Source organism: Phalangium opilio, unplaced genomic scaffold (assembly GCF_054372755.1).
Source record: "Phalangium opilio isolate 3A_F unplaced genomic scaffold, DU_Popi_V2 ptg000070l_1, whole genome shotgun sequence".
NCBI lineage: Eukaryota > Metazoa > Arthropoda > Arachnida > Opiliones > Phalangiidae > Phalangium > Phalangium opilio.
In genome coordinates, this window is record NW_028324182.1 from 4,590,228 (window position 1) to 4,614,699 (window position 24,472).

At 34.8% G+C, this 24,472-nt stretch overlaps 3 protein-coding genes and 2 long non-coding RNA genes across 11 annotated transcripts; 3 read left to right on the plus strand and 2 right to left on the minus strand.

Moving 5' to 3' along the window:
- The first annotated feature begins 111 nt into the window (after nucleotides 1-111).
- Nucleotides 112-2,118, plus strand: LOC149661198 (uncharacterized). Of its 4 annotated transcripts, none has more exons than XM_089842645.1 (5): nucleotides 112-393; nucleotides 481-600; nucleotides 666-1,147; nucleotides 1,218-1,472; nucleotides 1,554-2,118. In XM_089842645.1, the coding sequence occupies exons 1-5, from the start codon at nucleotides 330-332 to the stop codon at nucleotides 1,749-1,751; spliced, it is 1,119 nt and encodes a 372-aa protein (XP_089698771.1). In that variant the 5' UTR covers nucleotides 112-329; the 3' UTR covers nucleotides 1,752-2,118. The 4 variants fall into 4 exon arrangements, with proteins under 4 accessions (XP_089698771.1, XP_089698773.1, XP_089698772.1 ...); XM_089842647.1 differs by having other exon boundaries at nucleotides 481-576; XM_089842646.1 differs by having other exon boundaries at nucleotides 484-600.
- Nucleotides 1,832-6,219, minus strand: TyrRS (Tyrosyl-tRNA synthetase). 2 transcript variants are annotated; one of them, XM_089842637.1, is made up of 8 exons: nucleotides 6,090-6,219; nucleotides 5,486-5,709; nucleotides 5,027-5,413; nucleotides 3,901-4,132; nucleotides 3,616-3,825; nucleotides 2,751-2,830; nucleotides 2,478-2,674; nucleotides 1,832-2,420 (listed from the first exon to the last, which is right to left on the minus strand). In XM_089842637.1, exons 2-8 carry the CDS (start codon nucleotides 5,702-5,704, stop codon nucleotides 2,171-2,173), a joined length of 1,575 nt encoding a protein of 524 aa, XP_089698763.1. In that variant the 5' UTR covers nucleotides 5,705-5,709; nucleotides 6,090-6,219; the 3' UTR covers nucleotides 1,832-2,170. The 2 variants fall into 2 exon arrangements, with proteins under 2 accessions (XP_089698763.1, XP_089698764.1); XM_089842638.1 differs by having other exon boundaries at nucleotides 5,486-5,727; nucleotides 6,090-6,184.
- A 257-nt stretch (nucleotides 6,220-6,476) lies between these two features.
- LOC149661200 (uncharacterized) lies at nucleotides 6,477-13,408 on the plus strand. 3 transcript variants are annotated; one of them, XR_016368807.1, is made up of 5 exons: nucleotides 6,479-7,489; nucleotides 7,602-10,802; nucleotides 10,911-11,090; nucleotides 11,163-11,799; nucleotides 12,118-13,408. It is a non-coding gene; the product is annotated as an uncharacterized LOC149661200 (long non-coding RNA). The 3 variants fall into 3 exon arrangements; XR_016368808.1 differs by having other exon boundaries at nucleotides 6,477-7,489; nucleotides 10,907-11,799; XR_016368806.1 differs by having other exon boundaries at nucleotides 10,911-11,799.
- Nucleotides 13,409-21,590: 8,182 nt separating this feature from the next.
- On the minus strand, nucleotides 21,591-22,276 carry LOC149661201 (uncharacterized). Its single transcript, XR_016368809.1, has 2 exons — nucleotides 22,028-22,276; nucleotides 21,591-21,919 (listed from the first exon to the last, which is right to left on the minus strand). It is a non-coding gene; the product is annotated as an uncharacterized LOC149661201 (long non-coding RNA).
- A 135-nt stretch (nucleotides 22,277-22,411) lies between these two features.
- On the plus strand, nucleotides 22,412-24,468 carry LOC149661202 (prefoldin subunit 3-like). The gene is made up of 6 exons (XM_089842664.1): nucleotides 22,412-22,590; nucleotides 22,932-23,059; nucleotides 23,120-23,186; nucleotides 23,262-23,360; nucleotides 23,432-23,570; nucleotides 24,239-24,468. Exons 1-6 carry the CDS (start codon nucleotides 22,516-22,518, stop codon nucleotides 24,319-24,321), a joined length of 591 nt encoding a protein of 196 aa, XP_089698790.1. The 5' UTR covers nucleotides 22,412-22,515; the 3' UTR covers nucleotides 24,322-24,468.
- Nucleotides 24,469-24,472: the final 4 nt, after the last annotated feature.

Here is a 24,472-nt window from a genome sequence, read left to right on the forward strand (position 1 = left end):
AAATTTTTTAAAATATCGCCCAACAAAAATTCTTTTTCGTTTTTTGCTGCGCATACATACCCCAAGCCGAGATATTCAGATATATGTATTTCAGTAAAAAAAACATAAAAAACCTAGCCCAAGTTGGCTATATATAAAAGAGGATGGCCACCATGATCATGGCTTAGAAATTTGATAATGGCGGGAGTTTGAAAGAAAGAGCGGAATTGAGGGTAGAGAAAGCTCTTAATATTTTCGAACCACGATAGTTTATTTATATTTTTGAGAATTATACATAACTTATAAAAATTAAATATAGTAAAAATAACTGTTTATTATAATACCTCACAATGGATCAAGTTGATGACGATAAATATTCAGCATTAGCATGCTTGAAAGAAACTCAAGGCGAACGTAAGTAATGCCGTAATGCCAGTGGTCGTACCAGCATGAATTTTTGCATGTTTTTTAGTAAAAATGTCTCCATATGTTTCTTTTTAGCAGGTGTAATGAGGGCTTTGAAAAAAATATACGATAAAATGCAAACCTTAGAACAAGCTAGAAACCGTAGGAAAGAACGTGTAGAATCATTACAGGGTCAGATTGATCATCCTTTAGCTGGTATTTTACGCGTATTCCTTTCTTATAAAGCCTAAACTGATGATGGGTTTTTCTCTCCATCATAGACGAATTCTGCCGTCGTTTTGCCAAAGCTGAAGCCCAGTGCAAATTATTGGAAGAACAACTGTCATATATAAGAAAAATGGTTGCTCAAACCCATTCTGATCCTCGTCAAGAAACGGGCGCTGTTGTCGAGTCTAAAGATTTCCTAACTTTTGATTTTGAGGAATTTCCAACAAAATTACCCAAGGAACATAAAGACTCCACCCCACCGCAAAAGTATTACCCACAACCTTCTGAATCAGCTATTACTGGAACTGTAGGTGGCTTCTTAACCAAGGAGTATGTCCCCAAACCTACCGATCATTACGTGACAAGTACTTCCCCTAATAATCATAAGGAAAAACATGCAACATTTTTCCATCCACAATCCTCTAAATTGCGCGGCTTTGAAAAACCATTGAAAGGGATGGTAGAACAGAGACCAATGCAAAGTCATCAACATCAACGTCATCAAGTTTCTCAAATGTCTTTTGTTCCCGCTGCTGTTAGTTTCAATTGAAACCTTTTGTCTTCTTTATTTCGTCTAACAAAACTAAAACCATTTTTCTTTTCAGACATCATCAAAGAGTCATTCATTGCGGGCGAATATGCAAATATTTCACTCAATGGTGAAATATTGCAACCCAGTTTTATGTTCAGCGGCGCCATTACACAGAAAAAGGTCATTGTCTGGTGATAGACAAAGCCGAGTGCCAGAAGGCTCAGAACAAAGGCAACAATATCCAAGAAGAAAACGATCCAACAGCATGAGCGACTTATTGGCTTTGACAAAGTGTGATTATGAAGGCGTTGAAAGTCAAAACCACGTGGTACTAAAAACGGTGTTCAAAGATAACTTGTATCATGGAAACAATTAAGTACCAATAACGTTTTTTTTTCAATATTAACAGTTGTGCAGAGGAAGCTCAAGATCGAATGAAAGACTAATTGAAACGTGTATAAACTTTGAACAACGACGAAATTCTCCAGAATTTGGCCAGAAAACCCAAACATCCTTTCAAAGTCGGAAACCAATTTCAAAAACGCAGCAGAAAAAACTCCTATTGCGTAATTTGCAACAAATAAACAACATTTTGAAACAAACGTAGTTTCAAACAATCCGGTCCAAAAATTAACATAACATCTTCACGAAACAAATTCCTGAAAATTTGATTTTGAAGATTCCAAATTTCATATTCCAAATTTTCTAATCTATATTATTTTGTCTTGTGTACACTTAATCCTTTTGAAATAACGATGTTTTAAACCATGTACAATGAAGTGTCTTAATTAACTTCTGAAGATACTTATTTTTTTTTACAATTTGATATCTCCCACTCGCTCTTCTTCCTTAAATAAATTAAATTAGTTCAACTTTTCCAAAGTTTACGTATTAAAAGACAAAAATTAAGATTTGTAAAGATAAAGAATCAGAGCGAAATGGAAAGAAATTAAATACAAGTGTTTTTAAAAGTATTTTAAAGGTGTTGAAAGATTGATTTGAGTCATTTCTATAAGATTTCCTTTGTTATTTGACGGGGGATCCTTTTAAACTTTTGCAAAAGACAGGGCCTTCAGCTGTCAACAATGGATTGTCTTGCCATTCAGCCCCGCAATTGGAATTGGTTTTCAAATCAACTTGAAGCTTTTCCCAAATTTTTTTCTTGGGATTTAACTGTTCATCGGGTTTCTCCAGTTCATAACCTTCAACAAAAACTTTGGAACCAGCTGCGGAATTGTTTGGTGGCCTTAAAGGTTCCACTTGTCTCGGTTCAGCACTAAAGAAACGGGAAAAAAATGCACTTCTTACTTAAATACTTATTATCAATACTTACACGGAAGCGCAAAGAACCATTCCTTGTGACTCAATTCCTCTCATTTTCGCTGGTTTTAAGTTACAGAGAACTATCACCAAACTATCCAATAAATCTTCAACTGGAACAATTTGCGCTAAGCCACTAACTATGGTCCGAGGTCCTTGGCTATCACCCACGTCAATTTTTGATACGTACAAGGTATCAGCATCAGGATGCTTTCAATTAAAAATAAATAGTTAAATTAATAAATTACGCGGATAAACACAAAAAATTCACTTAAATATTATTTACCTTGTTTACTTCTAAAACTTTACCAACCCTGATGTCAAGACGACTGGGAATTATTTGGTCTTCCGTAGTGTTCTTAGTTTCTGAGTAAAAATAAAAAGTATTAATTAAATTGGGCAAGACTGTCATTACGTAAAACAGGGTTCATACAACTTTTGGAAAACAAATTTCCCTGAATTTTCCAGGTTTTTCCTGTATATGGAGTATCCTATGGAGCAAATTTTAACGAAGTAGGGGGGGGCAAATAGGATTATTACATAATTAAAGGACATCCTTGTATCTCTAGTAGAACCAGAGTTATGAGCCTCCAAAGTATAGTGTAATGTTAATCCTATGGAGGGAATGTTTACGAACATTTTGCTCAATTACTCGGCCCCTGTTTGTCATAGCCCTAAGTTTTTAGTATGGGTGGATGGGGGGCAAATAGGACTATAACATGCTCAAAGGACATCCCCGTATCTCTAATATAACCAGAGTTATGAGCCTCCAAAGTATAGTGTAATGTTAATCCAATGGAGGGGGCTGTTTGTTTACGTTCTGCTTAATTACTCGGCCCCTGTTTGTCGTAGCCCTAAGTTTTTAGTATGGGTGGATGGGGGACAAATTGGACTATAACATGCTCAAAGGACATCCCCCTATCTCTAATATAACCAGAGTTATGAGCCTCCAAAGTATAGTGTAATGTTAATCCTATGGAGGGAATGTTCACGAACATTTTGCTTAATTACTCGACCCCTGTTTGACGCTGATTTCCCTGTTTTACTAAAAAGTGGAAATTTCCCTGAATTTTCCCTGAGGTTTTTGTCAACTATTTATTTCCCTGATTTTTCCAGGTTTGTATGAACCCTGTAAAAATATTAATACATACTGGTAGGGTAGGCGGTCTCCTTCAATTTCTTCAATTGTGGATCTTCAAAAGTTTTTCTGATTGGTTCCAACAATTTATTCAAAGCTTTCTCAACAGCCGCTTTCAAATCAGCGGGATGTAAAGCCAAATTAGAAAAATCAGATTCAATTTCTTCAAAGTTCGAGTATATTTTAGTGCCACCATTTTTCTCATCTCGTTCAACAGTAAATTCTAAGAGAAGCAAAAAAAAAAAAAATGTGTTTGATGGTTTCCTTGACCAAATGTAATGTAAAACCAAGATCTTACTTCCACTTCCCAGTGCTAAAAGTACGTGTTTAACAAAAGCAAGAACTCCATTCTCATTAGAGTTTCCTGGTTCGCAAAAAGCTTTTTTAAGTTTAGCTTTGACAATAGCTGGAGGATCTAATAGATCAATTTTAGATTCTTCTTCGGAGGAACTCATTTTTCCTCCAGTTAATCCAGGAACCATCGGATTCATGAGATGTATTCTCTTTTTGTATCCCAACTGAGGCAAATACTAATAAAAACAAACCAAAGTTGGGGGTACCATCCTTAAAATAATAACAGGGTTACCACGGAATTCTCAGAACCAAATTCCCTGACTTTTCCTAGCCCTGACCTTTTTCTGAGATTTTCCCTGACCTTTTTCTGAGATTTTCCCTGACCTTTTTCTGAGATTTTCCCTGACCTTTTTCTGAGATTTTCCCTGACCTTTTTCTGAGATTTTCCCTGACCTTTTTCTGAGATTTTCCCTGACCTTTTTCTGAGATTTTCCCTGACCTTTTTCTGAGATTTTCCCTGACCTTTTTCTGAGATTTTCCCTGACCGTTTTCTGAGATTTTCCCTGACCTTTTTCTGAGATTTTCCCTGACCTTTTTCTGAGATTTTCCCTGAACTTTTTCTGAGATTTTCCCTGAACGTTTTCTGAGATTTTCCCTGAACTTTTTTTGAGATTTTCCCTGAACTTTTTTTGAGATTTTCCCTGACCTTTTTCTGAGATTTTCCCTGACCTTTTTCTGAGATTTTCCCTGACCTTTTTCTGAGATTTTCCCTGACCTTTTTTGAGATTTTCCCTGACCTTTTTTGAGATTTTCCCTGACCTTTTTAGGCAAAATGAATAAGATCCATTTTGACTATAAATAACAGTCTTAAGAGATTTTTTAGAGAGCATTTACTTTACAAAAACAATTCTAGACATTTTTAAGGATTGCTCAAGAGTTTTCTGTGTTAAGAGAGGATGAGGAGAAACTTTCAATAAAGACTTATCGACAGAAATTTTACCCACCAAAATCAAATTCCCTAACTTTGCTGAAATTTTTAAAATTCCCTGACTTTTTGGCCCATTTTCAAATTCCCTGACTTTTCCAGGTTTACCCGTGGCAACCCTGAATAATTATAATGAAGTGCATACTTTCTCAGCAAATGTAAATATTTTTCTTTGGTCAACTCCCCCAAATTGGGCATCAACTTTAAGGTATTCCTCATCTAAGGCTTGAAGTCCAGGATACATAAGACTGCCAATCAAAGGATGATCCACTTGTTTCACAACTTCGGCTCCCGCTTTCTTAGCATCGTGTTCAGTTAAAACTGACATTAATCTGTACATATCCATGGTGTATTCCCTGCTCAATTCGTAAGAGCTTCCCTTAACAAACTTAAGTTTATCCAAGGGAACACCGATTGAAGTTAACATAGCTTTTATCATATGTTCATAATATTCCGTACGTAGCTCTAAAAGTTCCCAAGGAGCTTTCATATTATCAAGAAAAGCGTGTAGATCAGCAAATAAAATAGTAACCTGTTTATTCAAATCCCCAGTTTAATCTCATTTAATTTAATAATTAAGGTAGTGGTAATATTTTAAACTTACTTCACAACCAGCTTTTAGGAAATCCGCAATTTTGGACATTGGAACAAAATAAGCAACATGAGGTCTACCAGTTGTAGCTGTTCCCCAATACAATGAAATGTCCCGTTCTTTCAATATATCCTTCATTCTATCTTCACCAAGAACTTCTTGGAGATTTCTTTTTATTAGGTAAAGTTTTTGATCCGCGGACATTGCGTCTCCATTTACGTGATCAGTCATTTTGGCTGATAATAGTTAAAAAACTGTAACTATTAAAATAACTAAATAAATACTGAAAACGCGAAATTTGCAAGAATCAAAAACTATGACGCAATATATAGGTTATGTTCATCACCAATGTTCCGTAACTACGTTTTATCCCAGTAAGCTTAACATTATGTGTTAATCCGCCTCAGTATTCTCAACACTGAATATTACTTTTGAAGAAAACATAGGAGAACAGGTGCTTCTTTCTAAGCCTTGGTTTATGCACGTATTAATTTTCAATGATTTAGCATTAATTCAAATAGAATTTAGAATAATAAACAATTTTATAAAAATAAATAACTACATTTTATTAATCATAAATTAAATAAATATTAATAATAATATTGCAATTATTTACCTAAGTCTGGCACAAATTCCACGGAATCCAAGTTTTCGGCTTGACACGTACCACGTTTGGGGGAAAAAAGGACTGTCAAATTACGCGTGACGTCACGAATATGATTGCGTCATTTCCATGGAAACCTTCCTATTGGGGATTCCCGATTCGTTCAGGAAAACGCCCAAAAATAAACCAATCAAATGCCGTTTTTCATTGGCTTCTGGCAATCCGCAACCATGGAGCAATATTAAATGAGACAAAAATATATAAATTAAATTTTTAAGGAAGTTTTGTTTCCACTCTATCAAAACACGGCCAACTTAGATACTCGACAAGCTCGCCAATGAGGCCAGCCAAGTTTGATCCCCCTCTATGTTAACGAGCGTATGAGAAACAAGATGGCCCCGGCCATATTAACGTTTTGCCTTGGCTAGCTAAATTTATTGTAAGGTGACCCCGGCCTATATACTTTACGGTTATTTTTTCTTTTAATTATCAAATATCATTCCAATTATGAACAAAAATAATCTAGCTTGATTTTGGGTTATAGATTATGAAACAAGTAAATAACCAACTTCTGTCCTATGAAATGGAACAATTTTCTTGATATTTTTGTTGCAAACCTAATATTTGTGGGATAATTGATGCGTTTGGGTACTAAAATTATTCATTGATTGCACGCTTATGCAATATGCAATATGCAACAAGCGCTTAGAATTAGCCCCGAGTCATGTTCTCTTGAAACTTGAAGCAATAGAAATGAAGTAATTTGCATAAGCCCTAAAGAACAACGCTAGACGGGACACGGAAACGGATGGTGGAGATAAAGATCCTTTTTGTTTATGATGTACTAAGCGTTAATTAATCAGAGAAGCTGGAACCGAAAAAACTTACAAAAATCTCATAATATTTGTGCCAAAAAAGTTAATTTAAAAACAATTTTATATATTTTAATTTAGTATAAAACAATTTTAGAACTAAAAATGGGGTTGACGGGACGCCCAGCCTGCCAGCCAGGGTCGGACCAATACTTTTCCGAACCTCTAAAACGCGCGAAACTAAAAACTTAGTAAGGAAATAATTTATAAATAAAAATGTGGTAGAAGGTACGCCCAGCCTGCCAGGCAGGGTCGGACCAATACTTTTCCGAACCTCTAAAACTCGCGAAAGTAAAAACTTAGTGAGGAAATTTTTCTCAGATTCCGCGCCTAGAACGAAAAGTTTCACTAGTGCCATCGTCCGGAGAAAACGCGAAGCTTGATCTAGGTGAAACAAAAATGGCAGGCCTGAGACCTGTAGCATCAACGGCAGTGTATGTGACGTTTAAACTTATAATTAAGTGCCTAATGAAAATTAGTACTCGAAATTTTTTGCAATGAATGAACCACAATTTTCAGAAGAGAATATTTTCAAAAATGGTAAGTGTTGAAAACCTAATCACCCTAATATTAACCAGATTAGTTATGTAAACTCTTAAGCCTTGGTCATAACACGAGTATAAAATTGGTCATACTGTTTTGTTTTGTTTAGTACCTGTTGCTCTCTCTCTCTTGTGAAAATTGCTACGAGTATTACACATATTTTCCAAAAGATCCTACTGAAAAAATTCGAAAAGCTCTTCAGTCAAACTTTAAGGGAAATGAATTCACACAGTATGGAATTATAAACGAAAAAAACTCTTGTTGCTTTAAAAAAGAGTCTAATTTAAAAGTAACGAAGATTGGTTTGAAGTCAACCCTTCTTATCGATTCTTGGGGTGTTCCCCTGACGGTCTAGTCAACGATAATTTGGTCGAAATGAAGTGTCCAGTCATTGGTGAAAAAGGAAACTTAGAAACAGTCCTCAAGAAAACTCCTTACGTAATCAAGAAGGACAGAACATTTTCTTTGAAACCCAAACAAATGTATTATGGGCAAGTGCAACTTAGTTTGGCCCTTTTAGGACTTCAAAGTTGTCATTATGTAATTTATTCAAACTGGAAGATGATTGTTTTGTTATATGTGCCTAAAGACCAAAAATTTATTAACAATCAATTAACCAAGATTACAAATTACTTATTTCAAAAGGTTTTTTTGCTTATTTTAATTACTACATTCCAAATTATTTGAAATGGAAAAATAATGGAGCAAATAAGGCTGAAGTGATATTTTTAAGTTCCTTAAAATGTGATAGAATCTTACAAATTTATTAAATAAAATTGTTTTACAAAATTTCACGAGTCTTGGGTGCATTATTCATTTGCATTTTTTTTCACGGGTTTTAGCAAGCTTGGGAACTGCGTAAGAGTTAATTTAAAATGATTTGAGGTCTGAACTTTACTTATTCCAAACAAAGCTGATAGAGCGGTGAATGAAATGCCAAGTTTTAGTTTCATGAGTGTCAAAAATACCCTATCTCGAGACTCGTAGTTTCCCCCATTCTTGGCCCTCTCTACCTTATTTGTCCATGAAAAAGGGGTATGAATTTACTGTTAATATTTTTAATGATTGCATCAAATAGACCAGTACTCTTTAATCCTGTTAATGAAATTATAGAGGGGGCATTCAATATTCCATTAGAAGCATTAACATAACATGTATGATTTTCCAAGGTGTTGACCATAATGCATTTACAGGGTTGCCACGGAATATTCAAAACCAAATTCCCTGACTTTTCCAGGTTTTCCCTGACCTTTTTCTGAGATTTTCCCTGACCTTTTCGGCCGAAAGTGTAAATGTTTACAGCACGTTTTAAGTGGTGCTTATAATTAAATAAAGTCTCTACATTTAAGTTTTCCAATGTATTTTTCACACCAAAAAGATTAAGAACCATTTTCACCTAAATGATTAAGAAAAATTTTATCTAGGATATAAATAACAGTCTGAGAGATTTCTTTAGAGAGCATTAACTTTACAAAAACAATTCTAGACATTTTTTAGGATTGCTCTAGAGTTCACTCTGTGTTAAGAGAGGATGAGAAGAAACTTTCATTACTCTTTCAATAAAGACTTATCCCCAGAAATTTTACCTACTAAAATAAAATTCCCTGACTTTTCCCTGACTTTGCTGAAATTTTTCAAATTCCCTGACTTTTCCCTGACCTTTTTGGCCCATTTTCAAATTCCCTGACCCGTGGCAACCCTGATTTATCATTGGGGTTTGGAGTGGTGCATTTGTCGGTCGTAGTTTCCTCGGTAGTTTGTTGAACAGCATCAATCCCCAATCTTTCAGCTAGAATTTCTGCGTCTGCTGGTCCATTTATTTCAGCTGTTTCACTTGCATGCAAAGTTGGAGATTGTGAGAGCTGATTCCTTTTTTTTTCAGTCTTTCCAATCTCCCATTAGCCTTGAACTATTGTTGTTGATCATGTTTCCTTAACGGGAGTTTTTTGGAAGGAACAGCCAAAGGTCCAAGTCTGGGAGGGTAACTTAACTTATCTACAATAATAACTCTAATTATAATTGGTTTTAAATTAATATTATACGCTTAAAACATACCTGAATGTTCATATTTCGGAATGAAGGGAGCAGACAACCATGGACTTGGTGTGTGGTTTACCCATTTTTAAAGCTATATCCCATTGTTTCGACAATTTAACGTCGCGCGGAAATTGGTGAAAGCGGACACCTCTCATTATTTATACACCCATACACGCTGCAGTATTTAACCATTGTTTAATTACGTTTAAATAAACAGCAAATCTGACAAAAACTAGCCAAATTATCGTTGAGCAGATAGTTGAGTTGTTGATTTAATTTTATAATTATCTTTGAGCAATTCAATTTAATTAACTTTAATTAAACCATGAGTATGTTGATTGCGTTTGTCATTAATGGTATCGCCGGAATCAAGTTACATTTAAACACCTGATTAAACTAATCATCGATCATCCACCTTGCAATAGGCAGACTAGACGGAGTTCGCAAACTTCGCAGTCTATTTATGACATCTCATGTTGCCCTCTATTGAATCTCTCAACAACTATCGTTAAATTTATTACTTAAATAATATAATTTTTTTTAAATATAATAATCATATTAGCTAATTATAATTATTTAACTTTAAATGAGTATGTTTCATTGATTTAAATCGCATTGCTAAAAATTATTGGCGGGCGCTAGGCAGTCATTCTCTCTACTCTCTCTCCTCTCCCACTTACAAAATCCAGCCGCAGCTGGTTGCCGCGCGTCGGGAAGGGGAGGGTGGGTGGGGATCCACAAACTTCTACCTCTCTCTACTCTACAGTCTAACTTAACTCGGGTTTTGTACTAAGCAAGCGTGGCTTCGTGGTAACGCGCTCGCTCGGCCGTCTTCACTGACGTCTCGTATGGATTAGGACATGGCAGGTTCAAACCCCGGCACCGACGGGAAAAATAATTTCAATTGAAATTAAATACGTTACGCCACCTATGAGGTGTAAGGTGAACTACGGATGAATTTCGAGTCGAAAATTCGCGGGAAATTTGAAATTTAAAAAGTTTATTTATGAAGAATCTTATTATGCGGTTACACCAAATCCAGCCAGCCGTCCAGCCAACAGAGGGCGGAACAATAGTTTTCCAGCTCTAAAGAGCGGCAAAACTAAAAACCTGAAAAAAATATGAAGCCGGGACAAAAAGAGACGAGCTAAAATTTTTTTATAATGTTAATCCTATGGGGCATGGTCCCGAGAGTGGATTCTATCAGCAATTAAGAGTCCTTTTTAAAATGTTTCCAATTTTTGTCAACTCTGGGTATTTTATGAGGCGTGAAGTAAGTTTAGAGCTTCATTTTGAACCTAATTTCATAATTTTACATAAATAATTTCACTTTCAATAAATTATTGTTCCTAAGCCTTGGCCATGTTTTTGTTTAAGCAAGCCGGGACAACTCGGGACGAGCTAAAATACGTTTCTAATGCTATTCCTATGGAAAATGGTTTCGGAACTGGATTCTACCTTTAATTAGGAGTCATTTTCAAAATGTTTCCGATTTTTATCAACTCTGGGTATTCTAGGAGAGCGATAGCTCTCTTAGATAAGACCTCATACCGACTTCAATGTATAAGGATGGTTTTTTGATTGGTTATAACTTTTTTTGTATCGTATTAACTGCTTTGAAAAAATTCCACAGAACTACAATTCGGGCCCTCAATATGTGGTTAAAATTTCAAGAAGATCCACCCATTAGTTTATTGTATAAAAAATAAAGTTGCTAAGGGTGGTTTTCATTTCCATAAAATTAATCAGCCCTTTTGGTGAAAAAGTTAAATTTTCCCATAGAAATAACATGGAGTTTTTTTCAAATTTAGCCATTTTGTCGCCACCCTTTTGAAATGAAATATTCGTTTGTTACGTTTGGGAACGGTTTTATATCAAAATTTAAACCTTTTTCTAGGACCATTTTTAAGGTTTTTGAGAAAAATTAATTTTAAGTATGTTAAATTTAAAATTTTAAAAACTACCCCAATCTGCGATATTTTAGCATGGATACACTGTTTTATTAGTAGATATCAGCGCGACCAATATTGGCCTTTTTTTACGTATAGTTGCCTCATAATAATCCGATTGTTTATTCTTAATGCCATTTGGTTGAAATGGCCTATCGATAGTGAGATAAGACTGCTTTAATAGCTCTTTTCCCCTTTTTCACCCCGTTTGTGGCCGCCATTTTTTTTAAGGGGAAAACATTTTAGAGTGGGTCCTTTTTCGTTGTCATTTTCATATGTTTTGAGGATTTGCTCATGGATGGATTTTAAATATAATATAAAGTAGGTTTCAAGCTTTAATATAAGCCTAATTTCATAATTTTCCACCTTTTTATTGTCCCACAATCTATTTGTAAACTTGGCACTTTTTTTAAGGCGGAGAAATTGCGCTAAGCCTTGGCTTAACGTTAATTTTTGCCGTTTATAAAAATGTTTATTTCTCGTTGCCCGTTACTTCGCCTTCTCGTATCGTCGTACTTTAAAAGTTTAGACTTTGAAAGTAGTGCTTTGTTTTCTTAAATATTACTTAATTGTATAAAATTTCAATATTATAATTGCCTAAAACGTCCGTATTAACGAATTCAATGTTTTTTGTTGAAGGGACGCGCCTTGCATTTGAATTTCGTTCCCTCGAAACTACCCCCTTTAAGAGACCGGCCGCCGGAGGCTTTTTCTTTTACGCCCTCTCGGTCGCTCGTTCAGCCCCGATTCCCCCGAAAACAGCTGTAGTGAGTGACTCTGTTATTTACCAAAAATGTATGCGGTCAGTGTGTTGTTTTTGCATTTTAATGCTTCTAATCGTGGTGCACGTCGAGGTTTACGAATCCAACGTGTGTTGCGTAATGAAAATCAAGGGTGGATACTATATGATCTAATGATCTATGCTTTAAAAGGAATTTGACGGCGACAGTCATGCAAAAACGGTATTAGGCCTTGCCAAAAGTTGACTAAGCTATAGTGAGCCTTCGTCAGTCAATGATATAAGAAATTGACCCTCGGATATCCTCTGACTAGGAGATGGTTATAAAGTTACTAACTCTCGATTTTGGAGGTAGATACTGTCTAGTGACACTTAAAGTAACGACTTAATCTTATAAACAGACTAACATCATAAGCCCATATCGTAAATTCACCGATGTTGATATCTAAGCTTACTTGAAATACCAATACCAATTTTTTTAACTCAATGAATCTTAAATATCAACATCAAAAATTATCTACTGAAAGAGATATCTACTAATATTCCATTCAAATTTCTCGCAACATTTCAAATTAACGAATAGAAATGTGCAAATGAAGTTCAAACTGATTAATTGGGCAAATTGCTATATTGGTCACCATTACCGATCACAGATAGATTTGCGCCCTTCAGTAGTGTTTATTATGCTTGTAAAATGGTAAGCGAAATCTGTGATTAAAGTTTAAAATAGACATGAGCAAAAAGGGCTTTATAAATATCAACTCGATTACCGAATATCTAAATTTGACCAAAATTAAAAAAATATTCTCTTCGTGATTAAAAATCTTGTTTGAAGCAGCAAGCGGCCATCTAATCCTTATTTACCTTATTTTGAATTAAAAAAAAAATAGGTTAATGCCTCTTTCAGTAGATGATTCATTGATATTTCAGTTTCATTGAGTTTAAAAAAAATTAGTTCCACCATTGGTTGATTTTCAATATTGACCAATCGATAATCACAAATTTTAATAACTAAATCACAAAAACCGGTTCAAAACCATATTAGTTTTGAAACGATTAAATTATAATTTTAAACATATATATACTAGTTAATTCCTCGTAGTCGTAGGTAATTAGTTTATTTCCTTAGTGAAAATAATGCTGAATATTATATACACAAAGTAAATAATAAATTGACTTCTAAAATTTAAATGTAAAGTGTGTGCATTATTTCCCAATTAATAAAAGATATCCACCTATTTTTCATTCAAATTAATTACTAATTTGTGGATAATGGATAGAAAATGTCGAGCTCTTAAAATAGTATTACAATTTTTTTAATTAAATAATTATTAATAAATTTCAATAAAATAAATTCTGGTTAAATACATAACACTACTTTTTATTAAGTTTCTGAAATTATCAGAGCTAAATATCAAAGAGACACATAATTAATTGTTCTCATAAGGTGAAAACCCAGCTGACTTATAGCGTTTTCCTTTGGGTCCTCGCGGAGCGCTCCCAAGGAGCAATAAAAATGGTAGTAGTAGTTTCCAGCTTCGTTAAAGACTGTTTTTGAAGCATAGGATCTCCTAATTTTATTCCTCCATGGGAGCGCTCCGCGAGGACCCTAATAGCGAATTCCACTTACTGCTCTCGGAGCGCTCCCATGGAGCAATAAATATAGGAGACCCTGATTTAGCATAAACAGTCTTTAACGAAGCCGAGAACTACTTCTCCCATTTATATAGCTCCATGGGAGCGCTCCGCGAGCAGTCAGTGGAAATCGCTATAAGGAAAACGCTATTAGAAGTAAAAAAATACCAGGCTGCCAGGCTGTCTCTTACACAACAGAGTTGGCCATTCTCGCTTATGAGAAATGAATCCTTGTCATATGCATCTCTGGACTTTAGGAGCTCCAGGACTCCCAACTGAATCAGGGTGGGAAATAGGAATTTTTTTAAAACTAGACATTGGGCCAGCGACCCCCTGCCCAGGAATAAATAAACTGGTCCATGACCATTGACCAGGGCGCGGCGTCTGCTAAACTAAAGAAGTGGGTAATTAAAATAGTTGAGATAATGTCTGGACCCTGGTTACCCTAGAATTTCCATTATGGTCGTGTGGACCACTGCTCACCCTCCGATTTAATTTTTAAACTGGTCATTTTCCCGGTGCCACCGCCTTATTTGCAACGCTGATCTGAAGATTTCTTTTGACCGGACCATAGCCTACTCGATCACGCGCAACACGTCGCAAGCTGCTTGCGCTATAGCGCGAGTCAGGGTGGGAAATAAGGATTTTTTTAAACTGGACATTAGGCCAGAGACCCTCCTGACTTGGAATAAATAAACTGGTCCCTGACCATTGGCCAGAGCACGTCGTCTGCTAAGCTAAGGAAGTGGATAATTAAAGTATTAGAATTTTAATGTGTGGACTCTGGTTACCCTTGAATTTTTTAGTAGTCTCGTGGACCACTGACCCCCCTCCGATTTAATTTTTGAACTGTACCAGGCAATTTTTAAACTCGTCATTTGCCCTGTGTTACCGCCTTATTTCCCACGCTGGCGCGAGTTGCTTTGCGTTGTCGAGTGCGTGATGGAGCGGGCTATGCCTGGAGTCCCAAGTTCCCAACCCCCGTTACTTACTACCAAAATACCCACTAGCATAGCCCACTCGATCACGCTCTCTTTTCCCCGGCTACATATTTTGAAGAGGGCCCCTAAAAAGTGGGGCAAGACTAAAGTACAGAAAAAATCGAATGTGCCTAAGGTTGCCTAAGGTCGGAAATCACTAAAATCCCAGTCGGGCGAAACGGCGGTAGAGGAAACTTCATCCTAAACGTTATTTTTCACCAAGGGGACCGATGGGGAGTAAAATACATTTAATTATAATTAAAAATGATTAACATTTTACGAATTTAAGCTTTTCTATCATTCAAAACATCTAATTCTTTAAAAAATAACGATTTACTTTGACGGCGTTAGGACCACTTAACTCCGCCCACAATTCTGTACTTTAGTCAGCTTAGGCCCCTTTATGTTTCTTAATTATCCCGGCCTAATTCATTTAATTATTTCAATTAAAACCAATGTTATGAATTAAAAAACACCCCCTTTCACCCACTGTAACTTTACACTTTATTTCCTTAAGTAATCCTTATTAAAACCACCCCAAATCACCCTTAGGCACCCGCTGAGTATGATATACTTTGTCAACCAATAATGAAACCGGATATTTCTGGCGGGTGATTCGAAAAATTCTGTACTTTAGTCTGTCGATCAATTTCGAGTTTATTTCCGAAAGTCGAGCAAATTAAATAAAACAATCGATTTAGAACGACTAATTATCATGGAAAAAGGCTTATTCAACATCTTTTATGATTATTCCATGCTAATTTAAAATTTTCGCCCCCTTAGGCACCCTAAAAAAGGCCATCTTTACACTTTAAACGCTTAAATTTTAATTATCAAGGTCTTCTTACACAATATAGCTTACAAATATAATTATAATTAAACAAATTAATGTGGTAAACCTTCATTTCTACCCTTTGGAAACCTCAAAACAACGAAATCCAAATATTCATCTTTAATTGATACGATAAAGGCTCGAAAGATGCCGGTAGTGCATGCGAGAAAGATATCTTCAACTTAACTCCTCCCACAATTCTGTACTTTAGTCAGCTTAGGCCCCTTTATGTTTCTTAATTAATTCGGGCTAATTCATTTAATTACTTCAATATAAACGAGTGGTATAAATTAAAAAACACCCCTTTTCATCCCCTTCAAATTTCCACTTAATTTTCTCAACTAATTCTTATTAATACGACCCCAAACTACTCTTAGGCACCCGCTGAGTATGATATATTTTGTCAACCAATAATCAAACCGGATATATCTGCATGGCGGGTGATTCGAAAAATTCTGTACTTTAGTCAGTCGATCAATTTCGAGTTTTTTCGCGGAAATCGAGCAAATTAATCAAAACAATCGATTTAGAACGACTAATTATCATGGAAAAAGGCTTATTCAACATCTTTTATGATTATTCCATCCAAATTTAAAATTTTCGCCCCCTTAGGCACCCTAAAAAAGACCATTTTTACAATTTAAACGCTTAAATTTTAATTATCAAGGTCTTCTTACACAATATAGCTTACAAATATAATTATAATTAAACTAATTAATGTGGTAAACCTTCATTTGAACCCTTTGGAAACCTCAAAACAACGAAATCCAAATATGATATATATTCATCTTTAATTGATACCATAAAGGCTCGAAAGATGCCGGTAGTGCATGCGAGAAATATATCTTCAACTTAACTCCGCCCACAATTCTGTACTTTAGTCAGCTTAGGCCACTTTACGTTTCTTAATTATCCCGGCCTAATTCGTTTCATTATTTGAATATAAAGAAGTAGTAATAATTAAACAAAACACCTTCTTTCACCCCCTGTAATTTACCACTTTATTCTCTCAAGTAATCCTAATTAAATCTATCCCAAACCACCCTTAGGCACCCGCTGAGTAGGATATATTTTGTCAACCAATAATGAAACCGGATATTTCTGGCGGGTGATTCGAAAAATTCTGTACTTTAGTCTGTCGATCAATTTCGAGTTTATTCCCGAAAGTCGAGCAAATTAATCAAAACAATCGATTTAGAACGAGTAATTATCAAGGAAATAGGCTTATTCAACATCTTTTATAGTTATTTAACGCCAATTTAAAATTTTCGTACCCTTAGGCACCCTAAAAAAGGCCATTATTACAATTTAAACGCTTAACTTTTAATTATCAAGGTATCCTAACACAATATAGATTACGAATATAATTGTAATTAAACTAATTAATAAGATAACCCTTTATTTCTACCCTTTGGTAACCTCAAAACAACCGAAACCAAATATGGAAATATCGGGAAATATTCGACTTTTTAATTGGTTGAAAAAATACAATAAGCTATAGTCTTCAAATATCATATCTATCACGATACTAATCTTCATTAAAACTAGTTAATTATTTTCATCTTCTTAATTGCGTTACGAAAAAAGCTCATTAGTTGTCGGACGTGAACTTAACTCCGCCCAGAATTCTGTACTTTAGTCAGCTTAGGCCTCTTTATGTTTCTTAATTATTTCGGGCTAATTCATTTAATCAATATAAACAAGTGGTATAAATTAAAAAAACACCCCCTTTCACCCCCTGTAAGTTGAAGATATATTTCTCGCATGCACTACCGGCATCTTTCGAGCCTTTATGGTATCAATTAAAGATGAATATATATCATATTTGGATTTCGTTGTTTTGAGGTTTCCAAAGGGTTCAAATGAAGGTTTACCACATTAATTAGTTTAATTACAATTATATTTGTAATTATTATTGTGTTAGAAGACTTTCATAATTAAAATTTAAGCGTTTAAATTGTAAAAATGGTCTTTTTTGGGTGCCTAAGGGGGCGAAAATTTTAAATTTGGATGGAATAATCATAAAAGATGTTGAATAAGCCTTTTTCCATGATAATTAGTCGTTCTAAATCGATTGTTTTGATTAATTTGCTCGATTTCCGCGAAAAAACTCGAAATTGATCGACTGACTAAAGTACAGAATTTTTCGAATCACCCGCCAGATATATCCGGTTTGATTATTGGTTGACAAAATATATCATACTCAGCGGGTGCCTAAGAGTAGTTTGGGGTCGTATTAATAAGAATTAGTTGAGAAAATTAAGTGGAAATTTGAAGGGGATGAAAAGGGGTGTTTTTTAATTTATACCACTCGTTTATATTGAAGTAATTAAATGAATTAGCCCGAATTAATTAAGAAACATAAAGGGGCCTAAGCTGACTAAAGTACAGAATTGTGGGAGGAGTTAAGTTGAAGATATCTTTCTCGCATGCACTACCGGCATCTTTCGAGCCTTTATCGTATCAATTAAAGATGAATATTTGGATTTCGTTGTTTTGAGGTTTCCAAAGGGTAGAAATGAAGGTTTACCACATTAATTTGTTTAATTATAATTATATTTGTAAGCTATATTGTGTAAGAAGACCTTGATAATTAAAATTTAAGCGTATTTAAAGTGTAAAGATGGCCTTTTTTAGGGTGCCTAAGGGGGCGAAAATTTTAAATTTGGATGGAATAATCATAAAAGATGTTGAATAAGCCTTTTTCCATGATAATTAGTCGTTCTAAATCGATTGTTTTATTTAATTTGCTCGACTTTCGGAAATAAACTCGAAATTGATCGACAGACTAAAGTACAGAATTTTTCGAATCACCCGCCAGAAATATCCGGTTTCATTATTGGTTGACAAAGTATATCATACTCAGCGGGTGCCTAAGGGTGATTTGGGGTGGTTTTAATAAGGATTACTTAAGGAAATAAAGTGTAAAGTTACAGTGGGTGAAAGGGGGTGTTTTTTAATTCATAACATTGGTTTTAATTGAAATAATTAAATGAATTAGGCCGGGATAATTAAGAAACATAAAGGGGCCTAAGCTGACTAAAGTACAGAATTGTGGGCGGAGTTAAGTGGTCCTAACGCCGTCAAAGTAAATCGTTATTTTTTAAAGAATTAGATGTTTTGAATGATAGAAAAGCTTAAATTCGTAAAATGTTAATCATTTTTAATTATAATTAAATGTATTTTACTCCCCATCGGTCCCCTTGGTGAAAAATAACGTTTAGGATGAAGTTTCCTCTACCGCCGTTTCGCCCGACTGGGATTTTAGTGATTTCCGACCTTAGGCAACCTTAGGCACATTCGATTTTTTCTGTACTTTAGTCTTGCCCACTTTTTAGGCGTATTTTTAACAATCTTGGATCACCTTTGTGGACTTTTAGGGTAGCCCTTATAAATTGAGTCTTCATTGCCCTGACTATATTGTGTTTAAGGTTTATAAGCTTAATATCAAACAGACGTTAGTTAATGCTACAAAAAAGTTCGAAATTGATAATCTTGGATCGTCTTTGAGAAGTTTTAAGGATATCCGAATTTCATATTGGGCTTATGAAAAGTTTGAGCTAAAGGTTAAACAGACATAAATCAGCGTCTTAAAAAATTGTGTAAAACTGTCAATTTGGTTCGATTTGTGGAATTTTTAGGGGAGCGCCCCGCGTTTCAATAAAGGGTTGTAAAAAATTGTATTATGTTAATTACAATAAGAATACAAACTTTCAATGAGTTACGTTTTTATTTTTTGGAGTATCATTATAAATAAATGACTGATTGAGCTAAAGTTACGGTCGCTTTTATATATGTTTCTGCTTAGTGTAGATTTTGAAAATGTAAAACAGTTTCTTAACAATCTTAATTAAAATGAAGACTGAAGGAACAGATATTAGTCAAAAATGTCTTGATTAGAATCAAGTCCTAAAAAGTATCGATAAGACTGAGGTTATCACTTGACTGAAGGATCAGATATTAACTTTTCTTTTTAATTGAAACTTAAAGGCATGCTTAAGAAAAAACAACGTTCCATTACCGTTTTCCGTTGAAATAACTTATTTTACAGGTAATCAATTTCAAAAATTTACTTATCTCGGGTTTTCGGGCACAATTCCATTCCCCCAAAACATTTTATCATTACATTAATTACTTTTGAGAGATAACGTGTCAAAATAAGCTTTAAAACAATAAAAAACTGAATGAGCGGTCTGTTTAGCCATGACCAAAACCTTCAAATCAGTGTTGCTAATGTTAGAAAGTGGATGTTCCCACTTCCATTTTAAAAATTTGCCGCATTTCCCACACCCCCTTTTTTACAGTCATATTTATCTGGACTATTTTATCATACTAAGTTTAATATGGAATATCACTCCGCATGGCTTTGACAATATGTACAAATGCTTTAAAGCTTTAAAATTCTCAAAATATGCTTTCTTTTTTTCAGTGCCAAACTTAAAATCACCGAATTTATTTCAAAATGTCGCTTGAAATTATTAAACCGAATAAAATTTTCGAAAATGCACTTATTTTAACTGTGCAGTTAAAATTAGTGCATTTTTGAAAATTTTGCACTATTAACCCTTGAACAGGAAAATTCCGACATTTGATTGATTTCGGAAAAATATTACTTTTTCCCCACAGAGCCTAAAACCAAACCTAAATCTCCCACGATGTGGGAAATTACCCACACATTGGCAACACTGCTTTAAAAACTTATAACAAGCACACTTTCGAGACATGTTCTGAACAAATTAGTGCTTAACCCTCTAATAGTACGACCACGGAGAATTGATGTAAACTGTAGTTGAAATATATTCATGTGCGACCTGCGGCACTGAATGGTCTCTAACCATTGTTTGAAACTAGAGAGAGAAATAGTGAGCAGCATTAATCATGTCCTGAGCTATGAGAATGAACAGTATGACTGTTGACTGAAGTACACTAGACATTACATCATTTTGCATAACCACGAGTAAAAATCTAACTGTCCCTACTTAATTTTCCGCCATTGTTTTAAAACGTATCCACTGCGAAGCATGCCGGGCACAAATGAGGGAACCTTTTAAAACTCAATGTCATACACGTACTCTCTCAAAAGTAATTAATGTAATGATAAAATGTTTTGGGGGAATGGAATTGTGCCCGAAAACCCGAGATAAGTAAATTTTTGAAATTGATTACCTGTAAAATAAGTTATTTCAACGGAAAACGGTAATGGAACGTTGTTTTTTCTTAAGCATGCCTTTAAGTTTCAATTAAAAAGAAAAGTTAATATCTGATCCTTCAGTCAAGTGATAACCTCAGTCTTATCGATACTTTTTAGGACTTGATTCTAATCAAGACATTTTTGACTAATTTTATAAGGCGTGAATCATATTTTGGGCTTCATTTTGAACCTAATTTAATAATTTTATATCCATTGTTTCACTCCCAATAATTTTCTAAACTTGGACCTTGGCTGTCTCTGTGTTATTTTAAAATATTACACTACGCCACTACGGAATTGTTTGTTTTATGAAATAAGATTTAATAATATATTAAATGTATGTATTGTGGAATGTTAAATAGTGCATTGCATTTAAATAAACAATGTTTAAACTGAATGTTTGTGATATGACTCGTAGTTACAATTTCAAAACTTTACGACTAATGTGTTTATTCGTGAGGTCTTTAACATTTTAATTTTTTGGGAAATGTTATGCCATTTTCTGCATCTGTTGCTGATTGCCGCAGTCTTCAAGCTTGAGAAGTAACAGAGACTTTCCTTTTTGCAGGATTCTTATTTTGGCAAGTCTGGTATCGTAGCTTCAACATAATTTTGAAGGTTCGCTACAAAAATTCTGCTTGGGTACCGAAGATTTCCTTTAGAAACTTGACCAGTATTTATATTATTAAATTACACATAAGATGACTTTTTGTGATAAAATAAAACGCCAAAACAATTATTTTTCAAATTTATTGAGTTTTGACATCGCAATATTTACAAATTCAAATTTCGCGGGAAATGAAACCTGCTTCATAATTACTCGCCTTCAAATTGAAGTTCAAGTTTAGAAAATTATTGGGAGTGAAACAATGGATATAAAATTATTAAATTAGGTTCAAAATGAAGCCCAAAATATGATTCACGCCTTATAAAATACCCAGAGTTGATAAAAATCGGAAACATTTTGAAAATGACTCCTAATTAAAGGTAGAATCCAGTTCCGAAACCATTTTCCATAGGAATAGCATTAGAAACGTATTTTAGCTCGTCCCGAGTTGTCCCGGCTTGCTTAAACAAAAACATGGCCAAGGCTTAGGAACAATAATTTATTGAAAGTGAAATTATTTATGTAAAATTATGAAATTAGGTTCAAAATGAAGCTCTAAACTTACTTCACGCCTCATAAAATACCCAGAGTTGACAAAAATTGGAAACATTTTAAAAAGGACTCTTAATTGCTGATAGAATCCACTCTCGGGACCATGCCCCATAGGATTAACATTATAAAAAAATTTTAGCTCGTCTCTTTTTGTCCCGGCTTCATATTTTTTTCAGGTGTTTTCTCATACGCTCGTTAACATAGAGGGCGATCAAACTTGGCTGGCCTCATTGGCGAGCTTGTCGAGTATCTAAGTTGGCCGTGATCAAAACTACTCCATGGAAAATTCCAATTTGAAACGGCAATAGAGTAATAGCACCTACTTGCCTTTGACTGTATTAAGCTCTATGGGTAGTTAACATTGAGTGCCACTATTCTATAGATTTAAGTCATTTTTAAGAGCTGTTAGCTGTCTGCTTTACTTGGATAATCGGGTTTGTCTTTGTCACTCTCGATTGTGACGGTTTGGTAATCTTTGGAAACATTTAAATACTTTCAATTATGGCTGAAGAAACAACCACTAATGAAGAAAAACCAGTCAAGAATAGCGTTGGAATTCCCGATGCCCAATTTGTGGTATTTATAAGCTAAATTTAGTACTTTTTAAAATTAAGAAACCAAGGCTTAGGTGTGAAAACGAAACGCGTTCTCGTAAACCAGGAACTCATATATATTTTTGAAAGAGGAACTAGATACATACCCTCTTGGGTCTATAAGGAAAGACTAGCAATTATCCATTCCTGCTTCTGAAAAAATATATATTTATTCCTGGTTCTACCCACTAGTTACTTCGCCCTCATGGTCTAAATGCCATAAAAGGGCATATTTGAAGTCGGCAATCAAATATTCATCAAACTAATTAATTAATACGTGATAGAAATTAGCTTATCATTAGGAAATACCTTTAAAACACTTAGGAAGATGTAGATAAGTTCATGGCACAAGATGAAAACCAAGGTAACGCTACCGCAGTCTTAAGGAGACTTGATGAAGAACATAGCAAGTATAAATTTATGGAACTTAATATGCTCCAGAAGAAGAAGAGGTTAACTAAAATTAATTACCAAGACTATTATTAATTACTAATCATTTGGAACTTATATAGGCTAAAGAGACAAGTTCCGGAAATCAAGAGCACATTAGATGTCTTGAAATTCTTAAAAAGCAAAAAAGTATATTATATTATTTTAGCTTACAAAAATAATTAGAAATAAACATAATGTATTAAAATAAACTTACAATTTCAGGAGTCAACCGACTCAATTGAAACACAGTTTTTATTAACTGAACAAGTTTATGCCACAGCCCAAATTCCGCCAACAAATAAAGTCTGTCTTTGGCTTGGAGTAAGAAAAATGACAGACGGTTCTTTGTCATTCACTCGGTACTCTAAGCTAAAAAAACACTATCATTACAGGCTAATGTGATGCTAGAATATGACATAGAGGATGCCGAGTCTCTCTTATCTAAAAATTCAGAAACAGCGACTAAAGCTTTAGCTCAGCTTGAAGATGATTTAGATTTTCTTAGAGATCAACTTACAACTACCGAAGTCAGTATCCTTTTGTTGCCAATGCGACAAGTTAAAGTAAAGGAAAGCGCGGCTCCATTATCACCCCTAGCATTCTGGCTAATCTTCTGGACACGAATTTTACCTTGCCAAAGGCAGGAACCAATCAGACCTAATCTACTAGTTCCCATTGGTTCCTGCCTTTGGCTTAACCAGAAGTGAGATGAGACTAGAAGTGAAGGGCTCTAGCATTGGTAATAGATCCTGGCACTAGTGAACAAATTTGAGGATTTTATGCCGCACCCATCGCGCCTATGCTAGAGAGAAAAAAAATTGGTCGAGTTCCAAAAACATTTCCTACCCCCTTGCCCTCAACCTAAAGCCGCGGATCACGGACGCGGCTGCTTGAATCTAGTTCGGCCGTCTACCGCCACGAGCGTCTCACGTTTTGAAGGGAAAATTCAGAAACCGCCACCAGAGGGCCAACCGTTGGTGTGTTATCAAGAATATTCACTTTCGCCAAGTGAAGAATTTGGTTAGCTCTGTACTTCCGGTCTCATCTCACTTCTGGCTTAACTAATAACTAGCCTTTACCAAGCTTAGCTACTGTGTAATAGAAATGCCATAAAGATTAAGGGGCACCAACGGAGCCACACTTTCCTTTAATATCAATTTCCCCAAATAGAAAAATAGACCTTGATTCAAAAAAAATAGACATGGCACGTGTTTATAACTGGGATGTTAAAAGGCGTCAAGCTGAAAGGGAAAAAAATGCCCCTACATTGACAGCTGCTTAGATAATAATAATAACTCTCCTCAATTCAACATCTACCGACCGCTTTACCATTAAATAAATAATTAATCACTTATTTTTTATTAAATCAAATAATTGAATTAATTAATTAATTAACCTTTGCCGGAATTAAAAACTATTCAAACTAAAATGAC